General features: G+C 41.6%; 1 protein-coding gene across 2 annotated transcripts; it reads left to right on the top strand.

Moving 5' to 3' along the window:
- The first annotated feature begins 1,153 nt into the window (after positions 1–1,153).
- On the top strand, positions 1,154–9,887 carry LOC109884195 (L-rhamnose-binding lectin CSL2-like). Of its 2 annotated transcripts, none has more exons than XM_031787273.1 (9): positions 1,154–1,830; positions 2,508–2,543; positions 6,336–6,389; positions 6,470–6,605; positions 6,941–7,050; positions 7,187–7,231; positions 8,464–8,602; positions 9,383–9,510; positions 9,586–9,887. In XM_031787273.1, exons 1-8 carry the CDS (start codon positions 1,800–1,802, stop codon positions 9,486–9,488), a joined length of 657 nt encoding a protein of 218 aa, XP_031643133.1. In that variant the 5' UTR covers positions 1,154–1,799; the 3' UTR covers positions 9,489–9,510; positions 9,586–9,887. The 2 variants fall into 2 exon arrangements, with proteins under 2 accessions (XP_031643133.1, XP_031643132.1); XM_031787272.1 differs by having other exon boundaries at positions 1,155–1,830; positions 9,383–9,490.
- Positions 9,888–12,573: the final 2,686 nt, after the last annotated feature.

The following is a 12,573-nucleotide window of genomic DNA, read 5'->3' as shown; positions in this document are numbered from 1 at the left end:
AGCATCATGAAGAACAAGGAACACACCAGGCAGGTCCGAGATACTGTTGTGAAGAAGTTTAAAGCCGGATTTGGATACAAAAAGATTTCCCAAGCTTTAAACATCCCAAGGAGCACTGTGGAAGTGATAATATTGAAATGGAAGGAGTATCAGACCACTGCAAATCTACCAAGACCTGGCCGTCCCTCTAAACTTTCAGCTCATACAAGGAGAAGACTGATCAGAGATGCAGCCAAGAGGCCCATGATCACTCTGGATGAACTGCAGAGATCTACAGCTGAGGTGGGAGACTCTGTCCATAGGACAACAATCAGTCGTATATTGCACAAATCTGGCCTTTATGGAAGAGTGGCAAGAAGAAAGCCATTTCTTAAAGATATCCATAAAAAGTGTTGTTTAAAGTTTGCCACAAGCCACCTGGGAGACACATCAAACATGTGGAAGAAGGTGCTCTGGTCAGATGAAACCAAAATTGAACTTTATGGCAACAATGCAGAAAGTTTTGTTTGGCGTAAAAGCAACACAGCTCATCACCCTGATCACACCATCCCCACTGTCATACATGGTGGTGGCAGCATCATGGTTTGGGCCTGCTTTTCTTCAGCAGGGACAGGGAAGATGGTTAAAATTGATGGGAAGATGGATGGAGCCAAATACAGGACCATTCTGGAAGAAAACCTGATGGAGTCTGCAAAAGACCTGAGACTGGGACGGAGATTTGTCTTCCAACAAGACAATGATCCAAAACATAAAGCAAAATCTACAATGGAATGGTTCAAAAATAAACATATCCAGGTGTTAGAATGGCCAAGTCAAAGTCCAGACCTGAATCCAATCGAGAATCTGTGGAAAGAACTGAAAACTGCTGTTCACAAATGCTCTCCATCCAACCTCACTGAGCTCGAGCTGTTTTGCAAGGAGGAATGGGAAAAAATGTCAGTCTCTCGATGTGCAAAACTGATAGAGACATACCCCAAGCGACTTACAGCTGTAATCACAGTAAAAGGTGGCGCTACAAAGTGTTAACTTAAGGGGGCTGAATAATTTTGCACGCCCAATTTTTCAGTTTTTGATTTGTTAAAAAAGTTTGAAATATCCAATAAATGTCGTTCCACTTCATGATTGTGTCCCACTTGTTGTTTGAAGCCTGAAATGTGGCAAAAGGTCGCAAAGTTCAAGGGAGCCGAATACTTTCACAAGGCACTGTACTTCCTGGATAATCTTCAGATTGATAACATCACTGTCTAATCTTTCTTCATCTCATTCTAGTACTGTAACCAGATAGTGTGGGGATGACCCAATGGCAAAAATACAATTGGTATTTAAATTTATTTATTTATTATGTAACTTATTCAGGCAAAATGTTATCAATACTTGTTCAAATTGTATTGTAAAAAAACATTAAGAAATGAAAAGTCTTAATAGATTTCCCATCCACTGTCTCGTTGTCTTGTGTTTGCCTTTATTATGACAGCATCACTTAACCCAAAACATCTTCACGTGGCCGACACATCATCAAACACTTGTGGTTTGAGCTGTTGTGAAATCTTTGTTTAGTGTTGCCAAGATGACTGCTAATCTGCTGAAGAAGTTTGTGCTCCTGGTTGATGCTTTGCCAACAAGGATCTGTTCTCGACTAGTATCAATAAAGGTTAGTTAAATAAGGTAATGAGGGGGCTTCATAAGGAAGTAAAAATACCACATAAATATCAAGTGTATTTGTCCAAGTGACCATCTGTAACATCTTACTTGTTACTACTACAACTGAACCAGCTACTACCACACCTGTACCCAGCATCATGCTCCTTGTCAGACTGACTGCGTTCACCTGTGAGTATACTGACTGACTTGTAACAAAATATCTATTTGAGGGCGTTTAAAATATACATTCCAGTATTTTCCAGATGTTTCTATATCAGTTTGTATTGCAAGTAATTGAAGTCCAATATCAACAGTATGACCCAGGTCTAGTATACAGCATCCTGTATCAAATCAAATCAAATCACATTTTATTTGTCACATGGGCCAAATACAACAGGTGTAGTAGACCTTACAATGAAATGCTTACTTACAAGCCCTTAACCAACAATGCTTTAAGATGTTTTAAGAATAAGTGTTAAGTAAAAAATAGAAAATAGAAAATAAAAGTAACAAATAATTAAACAACAGCAGTAAAATAACAAGCGAGGCTGTATACAGGGGGTACCGGTACAGAGTCAATGTGCGGGGGCACAGGTTAGTCGAGGTAATTGAGGTAATATGTAGATATAAGTAGAGTTAAAGTGAATATGCATAGATTATAAACAGAAAGTAGCAGCAGCATAAAAGGGGGGTCTAGGTAGCCCTATCTGAGGACTAGGTGATGTCTGTCTATACGCAGTACCATACTATATACTGTACATTATTTATATACTTACTGTATATGCTGTACACTACTCTTCTGCAAAGAATTGCGATGAGACTGACCAAGGTTAGAAAAGCTGAACTAGCTGTGTGATGTTTTTCAGTGCTGGCTGCAGTTTGCTGTACACTACCAGCTGCAGGTACACAGTTCTTAGTTAAATCCGACCAGTTTGTGTGTGTGGGTGGTTGTCTATGTTTGTGTGTGTGGGTGGTTGTGTGTGTGGGTGGTTGTCTATGTTTGTGTGTGTGGGTGGTTGTGTGTGTGGGTGCTTGTGTGGGTGGGTGGTTGTGTGTGGGGTGGTTGTCTATGTTTGTGTGTGTGGGTGGTTGTGTGTGTGCGCGCATCCACATCTATAACGTTATGGTAATTATGTTTCTCACTAGAGACAATATCTCTCTCTTCATCACTCAATACCTAGGTTTACCTCCACTGTATTCACAACCTACCATACATTTGTCTGTACATTATACCTTGATGCTATTTTATCGCCCCCAGAAACGTCCTTTTACTCTATGTTCCAGACGTTCTAGACGACCAATTCTCATAGCTTTTAGCCGTACCCTTATTCTACTCCTCCTATGTTCCTCTGGCGATGTAGAGGTGAATCCAGGCCCTGCAGTGCCTAGCTCCACTCCTATTCCCCAGGCGCTCTCTTTTGACGACTTCTGTAACCGTAATAGCCTTGGTTTCATGCATGTTAACATTAGAAGCCTCCTCCCTAAGTTTGTTCTATTCACTGCTTTAGCACACTCTGCCAACCCGGATGTTCTAGCTGTGTCTGAATCCTGGCTTAGGAAGACCACCAAAAACTCAGACATTTTAATTCCAAACTACAACATTTTCAGACAAGATAGAACTGCCAAAGGGGGCGGTGTTGCAATCTACTGCAAAGATAGCCTGCAGAGTTCTGTCCTACTATCCAGGTCTGTACCCAAACAATTTGAACTTCTACTTTTAAAAATCCACCTCTCTAAAAACAAGTCTCTCACCGTTGCCGCCTGCTATAGACCACCCTCTGCCCCCAGCTGTGCTCTGGACACCATATGTGAACTGATTGCCCCCCATCTATCTTCAGAGTTCGTGCTGCTAGGCGACCTAAACTGGAACATGCTTAACACCCCAGCCATCCTACAATCTAAACTTGATGCCCTCAATCTCACACAAATTATCAATGAACCTACCAGGTACCTCCCCAAAACCTTAAACACGGGCACCCTCATAGATATCATCCTAACCAACTTCCCCTCTAAATACACCTCTGCTGTCTTCAACCAAGATCTCAGCGATCACTGCCTCATTGCCTGCATCCGTAATGGGTCAGCGGTCAAACGACCGCCACTCATCACTGTAAAACGCTCCCTGAAACACTTCTGCGAGCAGGCCTTTCTAATCGACCTGGCCGGGGTATCCTGGAAGGATATTGATCTCATCCCTTCAGTAGAGGATGCCTGGATATTTTAAAAAAATGCCTTCCTAACCATCCTAAATAAACATGCCCCATTCAAGAAATTTAGAACCAGGAACAGATATAGCCCTTGGTTCTCCCCAGACCTGACTGCCCTTAACCAACACAAAAACATCCTATGGCGTTCTGCATTAGCATCGAACAGCCCCCGTGATATGCAGCTGTTCAGGGAAGCTAGAAATCATTATACACAGGCAGTTAGAAAAGCCAAGGCTAGCTTTTTCAAGCAGAAATTTGCTTCCTGCAACACTAACTCAAAAAAGTTCTGGGACACTGTAAAGTCCATGGAGAATAAGAACACCTCCTCCCAGCTGCCCACTGCACTGAAGATAGGAAACACTGTCACCACTGATAAATCCACCATAATTGAGAATTTCAATAAGCATTTTTCTACGGCTGGCCATGCTTTCCACCTGGCTACTCCTACCCCGGACAACAGCACTGCACCCCCAACAGCAACTCGCCCAAGCCTTCCCCATTTCTCCTTCTCCCAAATCCATTCAGCTGATGTTCTGAAAGAGCTGCAAAATCTGGACCCCTACAAATCAGCCGGGCTAGACAATCTGGACCCTTTCTTTCTAAAATTATCTGCCGAAATTGTTGCCACCCCTATTACTAGCCTGTTCAACCTCTCTTTCGTGTCGTCTGAGATTCCCAAAGATTGGAAAGCAGCTGCGGTCATCCCCCTCTTCAAAGGGGGGGACACTCTTGACCCAAACTGCTACAGACCTATATCTATCCTACCGTGCCTTTCTAAGGTCTTCGAAAGCCAAGTCAACAAACAGATTACCGACCATTTCGAATCTCACCATACCTTCTCTGCTATGCAATCTGGTTTCAGAGCTGGTCATGGGTGCACCTCAGCCACGCTCAAGGTCCTAAACGATATCTTAACCGCCATCGATAAGAAACATTACTGTGCAGCCGTATTCATTGATCTGGCCAAGGCTTTCGACTCTGTCAATCACCATATCCTCATCGGCAGACTCGACAGCCTTGGTTTCTCAAATGATTGCCTCGCCTGGTTCACCAACTACTTCTCTGATAGAGTTCAGTGTGTCAAATCGGAGGGTCTGCTGTCCGAACCTCTGGCAGTCTCTATGGGGGTGCCACAGGGTTCAATTCTTGGACCGACTCTCTTCTCTGTATACATCAATGAGGTCGCTCTTGCTGCTGGTGAGTCCCTGATCCACCTCTACGCAGACGATACCATTCTGTATACTTCCGACCCTTCTCTGGACACTGTGTTAACAACCCTCCAGGCAAGCTTCAATGCCATACAACTCTCCTTCCGTGGCCTCCAATTGCTCTTGAATGCAAGTAAAACTAAATGCATGCTCTTCAACCGATCGCTGCCTGCACCTACCCGCCTGTCCAACATCACTACTCTGGACGGCTCTGACTTAGAATACGTGGACAACTACAAATACTTAGGTGTCTGGTTAGATTGTAAACTCTCCTTCCAGACCCATATCAAACATCTCCAATCCAAAGTTAAATCTAGAATTGGCTTCCTATTTCGCAACAAAGCATCCTTCACTCATGCTGCCAAACATACCCTTGTAAAACTGACCATCCTACCAATCCTCGACTTTGGCGATGTCATTTACAAAATAGCCTCCAATACCCTACTCAACAAATTGGATGCAGTCTATCACAGTGCAATCCGTTTTATCACCAAAGCCCCATATACTACCCACCATTGCGACCTGTACGCTCTCGTTGGCTGGCCCTCGCTTCATACTCGTCGCCAAACCCACTGGCTCCATGTCATCTACAAGACCCTGCTAGGTAAAGTCCCCCCTTATCTCAGCTCGCTGGTCACCATAGCATCTCCCACCTGTAGCACACGCTCCAGCAGGTATATCTCTCTAGTCACCCCCAAAACCAATTCTTTCTTTGGCCGCCTCTCCTTCCAGTTCTCTGCTGCCAATGACTGGAACGAACTACAAAAATCTCTGAAACTGGAAACACTTATCTCCCTCACTAGCTTTAAGCACCAACTGTCAGAGCAGCTCACAGATTACTGCACCTGTACATAGCCCACCTATAATTTAGCCCAAACAACTACCTCTTTCCCAACTGTATTTAATTTTAATTTATTTATTTATTTTGCTCCTTTGCACCCCATTATTTTTTTTTTTTTCTACTTTGCACATTCTTCCATTGCAAAACTACCATTCCAGTATTTTACTTGCTATATTGTATTTACTTTGCCATCTTGGCCTTTTTTGCCTTTACCTCCCTTCTCACCTCATTTGCTCACATTGTATATAGACTTGTTTATACTGCATTATTGACTGTATGTTTGTTTTTACTCCATGTGTAACTCTGTGTCGTTTTATCTGTCGAACTGCTTTGCTTTATCTTGGCCAGGTCGCAATTGTAAATGAGAACTTGTTCTCAACTTGCCTACCTGGTTAAATAAAGGTAAAATAAATAAAATAAAAAATGTTTCTCACTCAGCGATGAGAGCGGTCACCTGTGACAATGGAGAAAACGTCCAATTCCTGATCTGTGGTAAGAACACACACATTCTATCCTGATGGTCTCTCCATAGTGCTGTCTGTTTCTTTACATTGTTTTTCTTGCCCTGCTAGATTCTGGAGTGATCTTCATTGAGAGAGCTCTGTATGGAAGGACTGACGGAACCACCTGCAAAGAAGGACGACCTGCCAACCAGCTGACCGACACACAGTGTTCACAGACGGGCACCCTGGAGGTCCTCTCACACAGGTACTCAGTCAGTGTTTATTTGATAAAGACAGGCACCCTGGAGGTCCTCTCACAGAGGTACTCAGTCAGTGTTTATTTGATAAAGACAGGCACCCTGGAGGTCCTCTCACACAGGTACTCAGTTAGTGTTTATTTGATAAAGACAGGCTGGGATTCAGAGGCACGTTGTTGAAAAGCACATTGCAGTATCAATGTGCCTTTTTAAAGCCAATTTTCCTGATGTTCACAGTAAACACTGCAAATGTTTGCTTTAAATGTCAAGCGCTGCATGCTTGTTGACACCGCGTTTGATTAAATCCCAGCCATAGCTCATCTTATCTCCTGATATCCCCCAGGTGCAATGGGAAACAGGTGTGTGAAGTGAACACTGAAGTCTTCCGTACTTCTGACCCCTGTGTTGGAATCTACAAATACCTGGAAACCACCTACACCTGCATCCCAGCAAGTCAGTCTGTTTCTATGTATATTAATACAAAACACTAAACCAGGCTAATGTCTGCTATGAAAATGTGTGTATTTTATTTATGTCTGCCCAGCAGTGGCCAGTGTGGTGTGTAATTCCTGTTTGTTTGTCTTGGCAGCACGCAGCATCACGTGTGAAGGCTCTGATGTTCTACTAGAATGTGGTGAGGCTCTGATGTTCTATTAGAATGTGGTAAGGCTCTGATGTTCAACTAGAATGTGGTGAGGCTCTGATGTTCTATTAGAATGTGGTAAGGCTCTGATGTTCAACTAGAATGTGGTAAGGCTCTGATGTTCAACTAGAATGTGTTAAGGCTCTGATGTTCAACTAGAATGTGGTAAGGCTCTAATGTTCTACCAGAATGTGGTAAGGCTCTGATGTTCTATTAGAATGTGGTAAGGCTCTGATGTTCTATTAGAATGTGGTAAGGCTCTGATGTTCTATTAGAATGTGGTAAGGCTCTGATGTTCAAATAGAATGTGGTAAGGCTCTGATGCTCTACTAGAATGTGGTAAGGCTCTGATGTTCAACTAGAATGTGGGAAGGCTCTGCTGTTCTACTAGAATGTGGTAAGGCTCTGCTGTTCTACTAGAATGTGGTAAGGCTCTGATGATCTACTAGAATGTGGTAAGGCTCTGCTGTTCTACTAGAATGTGGTAAGGCTCTGCTGCTCTACTAGAATGTGGTAAGGCTCTGATGCTCTACGAGAATGTGGTAAGGCTCTGATGTTCTACTAGAATGTGGTAAGGCTCTGATGCTCTACGAGAATGTGGTAAGGCTCTGATGCTCTACTAGAATGTGGTAAGGATCTGATGTTCTATTAGAATGTGGTAAGGCTCTGCTGTTCTACTAGAATGTGGTAAGGTTCTGATGTTCTATTAGAATGTGGTAAGGCTCTGATGTTCTATTAGAATGTGGTAAGTCTCCGATGTTCTACTAGAATGTGGTAAGGTTCTGATGTTCTACTAGAATGTGGTAAGGCTCTGATGTTCTATTAGAATGTGGTAAGGCTCTGATGTTCTACTAGAATGTGGTAAGGCTCTGATGTTCTACTAGAATGTGGTAAGGCTCTGATGTTCTATTAGAATGTGGTAAGGCTCTGATGTTCTACTAGAATGTGGTAAGGCTTTGATGCTCTACTAGAATGTGGTAAGGCTCTGATGTTCTATTAGAATGTGGTAAGGCTCTGATGCTCTACTAGAATGTGGTAAGGCTCTAATGTTCTAGAATGTGGTAAGCTTGTCAACACTCTGCTATACAATATATTATCCTCTCATATGATGATATATAAATTATATAATAGCATAGTAGAGCAGTATTATATACAGTTTATATTACCATCACTAGAACACACCAAAGACATCCAGTCTTACCACTCCTCCTCATCTCCCTCAGATGAAGGAACGATCCAGATCTACAGTGCCAACTATGGCCGCCGTGACCAGCTAGTGTGTTCCTTTAATCGGCCCGCTAACCAACTAGCCAACACCAACTGTCTCAGCCAATCCATAACCACCAGTAAGGTGGCAGAGAGGTATTGTACCTGCAGTGTGTACTATTAGAAACGCATGACTGTAGTGTTAACCTGTACTGTAGAAACATGACTGTAGTGTTAACCTGGACTGTAGAAACATGACTGTAGTGTTAACCTGTACTGTAGAAACATGACTGTAGTGTTAACCTGTACTGTAGAAACATGAATGTAGTGTTAACCTGGACTGTAGTGTTAACCTGTACTGTAGAAACATGACTAGTGTTAACCTGTACTGTAGAAACATGACTAGTGTTAACCTGTACTGTAGAAACATGAATAGTGTTAACCTGTACTGTAGAAACATGAATAGTGTTAACCTGTACTGTAGAAACATGACTGTAGTGTTAACCTGTACTGTAGTGTTAACCTGTACTGTAGAATCATGACTGTAGAGTTAACCTGGAATGTAGTGTTAACCTGGACTGTAGTGTTAACCTGTACTGTAGAAACATGACTGTAGCGTTAACCTGGACTGTAGAAACATGACTGTAGTGTTAACCTGTACTGTAGAAACATGACTGTAGTGTTAACCTGTACTGTAGAAACAAGACTGTAGCGTTAACCTGGACTGTAGTGTTAACCTGTACTGTAGTGTTAACCTGTACTGTAGAAACATGACTGTAGTGTTAACCTGTACTGTAGAAACAAGACTGTAGTGTTAACCTGTACTGTAGAAACATGACTGTAGTATTAACCTGTACTGTAGAAACATGACTGTAGTGTTAACCTGTACTGTAGAAACATGACTGTAGTGTTAACCTGTACCTGTCGTTGACACAGGTGTAATGGGAAGAGCCAGTGTGACGTCCCGGCGTCCAACTCTCTGTATGGAGATCCCTGTGTAGGAACCTACAAGTACCTGGATGTGGCTTACACCTGTGGCTAAATGTGAGGCACGCATGCATACGGTAATGCGCACACACACACACACACACACACGACTGGGAAGTAGGAAACTGGGGCTGACCGTTTTTGTCTTGCAGGAGATCTTCTCTGAGGAACATAGACCAGAGAGACCACTTGGATATCTTCCTCTTCATTGGGCGGATTTGTATTTCTTTCCTGTCTTCTCTCCTCTGAAGTCTCAATTGAGTGTAAAATCGATGTAAATTCTATGTAAATTCAAAATGTGTAAATCCCATTGATTGTGTATTTCATCAGGCATAATTTGTGTGTAATAAAACCATAATGATGCCCCTCTTGTGCTGCAGCAATGCACGGTCAGGAGGAAGCATGGAGAAGTTAAACATTAACCCCAAAAATAAACAATTCTTGAAATAACACTGACATAATACTTTGTGCATTTTGTGTACTAAAGTATTTCTTCAAAACAATGTTGATTTTCTGAACTGCAGGGGTTGGTCTGATTTGAACTAAGAACTGTGGTGGTTGGTCTGATTTGAACTAAGAACTGTGGTGGTTGGTCTGATTTAGACTAAGAACTGTGGTGGTTGGTCTGATTTTAACTAAGAATTGTGGTGGTTGGTCTGATTTTAACTAAGAACTGTGGTGGTTGGTCTGATTTTAACTAAGAACTGTGGTGGTTGGTCTGATTTGAACTAAGAACTGTGGTGGTTGGTCTGATTTTGACTAAGAACTGTGGTGGTTGGTCTGATTTTAACTAAGAACTGTGGTGGTTGGTCTGATTTTAACTAAGAACTGTGGTGGTTGGTCTGATTTTAACTAAGAACTGTGGTGGTTGGTCTAATTTTAACTAAGAACTGTGGTGGTTGGTCTGAATTAAACTAAGCAGCATAAAGACAAGACTTGGACTTTTGTTCAATATTATGAAACATGTCCTTACACACTAAATACTTTATTTGAATCCACAAATGATATTACACCAAGAAGGATTAAAACATTTGAAGGTCTTGGATACATGGTTTATGTTTGGGGCAAACAAAACACGAGCACCAGTCTTCATATTTTCGAGCATGCTGGTGGCTGCATCATGTTGTGGGTATGCTTGTTATCGGCAATAGGATAAAAATTCAAATGGAATAGAGCTAAACACAGGCAAAATCCTAGAGGAAAACCTGGTTTAGTCTGCTTCCAACAGACACTGGGAGACAAATTCACCTTTCAGCAGGACAATAACCTCAAACACAATATACACTGCAGTTACTTAGTTTTGGCTTAAATCAACTCGAAAATAAGGCAAGACTTAAATGGCTGTCTAGTAATGGCCAACAACCAACTTGACAGAGCTTGAAGAATTTAAATAATGTGCAAGTTTCGTTCAGTCCAGGTGTGCTGTTAGACCCAGAAAGGTTCACAGCTGTAATCACTGACAAAGGTGATTCTAACATGTATTGACTCAGGGGTTTGAATACTTATCTAAATAAGATATTTCTATATTTCATTTTCAATACATTTGCAAAAAATGTATTAAATTTGTAGATGGGTGCGACTTATGTCGTCATCCATTTTGAATTCAGGCTGTAACACAAAGTGGAGTAAGTCTAGGTGTATGAATGCTTTCTGAAGGCACTCTACACACAGACCTGAGTTATTGTAGTATCTGTCACTACCTCACTGTCCAACCCAGCAGCATGAACAGAAGAGAAATGTTCAACTCTTTCCAGTTGTCCATTAAGAATTTACCAGGACCTGGCGTCCAAAGAAGATGTAGTCTACACATACAAAAAAAGCAGTGGGGTGCTCATATTTACAGTAGTCAAAAATAAATAATAAACTGGGTGGTTCGAGCCCTGAAAGCTGATTGGCTGACAGCCATGGTATATCACACCGTACTGCTATAACTACGTTGGTAATTAGTTTATAATAGCATTAAGGCACCTCGAGAGTTTGATATATGGCCAATATACCACAGCTAAGGGCTGTGTTCAGGCACTCTGTGTCGCGCATAAGAACAGCCCTTAGCTGTGGTATATTGGCCATATACTACACCTCAGGCCTTATTGCTCAAATCTACAGTACCAAAGGTTGGACACATCTACTCAAGGGTTTTTATTTGGACTATATTCAACATTGTAGAATAATAGTGAAGATATCAAAACTATGAAATAACACACATGGAATCATGTAGTAACCAAAAAAGTGTTACATCAAAATATATTTTAGATTCTTCAAAAGTAGCCATCCTTTGCCTTGACAGCTTTGCATACTCTTGGGATTCTCTCAACTGGCTTCATCTGGAATGCTTTTCCAACAGTCTTCCCTTCACAAAACCTGGGGTATAACAACAAAGCCAAAACACAGGGATATTGGAGGGTAAATTATTCAATGTAAACAGGCAATAAACATAATTTCACGCATCTCCTTCAACTCACAAAAGGAAACGGTATACCAAGAACATTAGATGGTGATAAATCAACATTTTGTAACAGAGGACAATTACTGTGAAAGTGGGTGTTCATCTGAATCAGTGAAAGCTCTTCCCCTAAATCTGACTTGACTGACTTGACTAGTTAAATAAAGGTTCAAAAATAAAAAATGAGAGAAAGAGGGATTAGACGGAGATGTCAAAAACGAGACCCGTAAGTATCGGAGCCAACTGTTTCCATTGTTTCAGTCAGCTCCATTCATTGGGACTTCAATTTGGCTTCCAATGCCGATATACTTCCTGGATAATCTTCAATTTGATGACTTCACTGTCTAATCCTTCTTAATCTCATTCTAGCTGTGTAACCAGAAAGTTTGGGGACAACCCAAAGGCAAAAATACAATCTGTTTTCCATTTGAATCATTGATTGATTTATGTAACTTAAATCAGGCAAAATGTGACTGATCCATGTTCAAATTGTATTGTAAAAAAACATTAAGAAATGAAGTCTTAATAGATTTCCCATCCACTGTGTCATTGTCTTGTGTCTGATCAGGGTCTTCCAGTAAATGTCCTTAATGGAGGTGATTTTGACAGCAAATTAAAATCATTGATAAGGAAAAAGGCAACCGATGAAAGCTACATTGCTCAGGAGAAGGGAATATTAACGTTATCATTTGCTCAT

Source organism: Oncorhynchus kisutch, linkage group LG13 (assembly GCF_002021735.2).
Source record: "Oncorhynchus kisutch isolate 150728-3 linkage group LG13, Okis_V2, whole genome shotgun sequence".
Taxonomy (NCBI): domain Eukaryota; kingdom Metazoa; phylum Chordata; class Actinopteri; order Salmoniformes; family Salmonidae; genus Oncorhynchus; species Oncorhynchus kisutch.
The sequence above is the reverse complement of the archived record's forward strand: the minus strand, read 5'-3'. Positions and strand labels throughout refer to the sequence as shown.

Bases quoted from the DNA above. Each gene is read 5' to 3' on its own strand.
- LOC109884195 (XM_031787273.1), top strand. From the start codon at position 1,800: ATGCTCCTTGTCAGACTGACTGCGTTCACCT. The intron at 6,606-6,940 runs GTACTCAGTCAG...GATATCCCCCAG, and splicing joins CTGGAGGTCCTCTCACACAG to GTGCAATGGGAAACAGGTGT. The intron at 7,232-8,463 runs GTGAGGCTCTGA...CATCTCCCTCAG, and splicing joins TGATGTTCTACTAGAATGTG to ATGAAGGAACGATCCAGATC.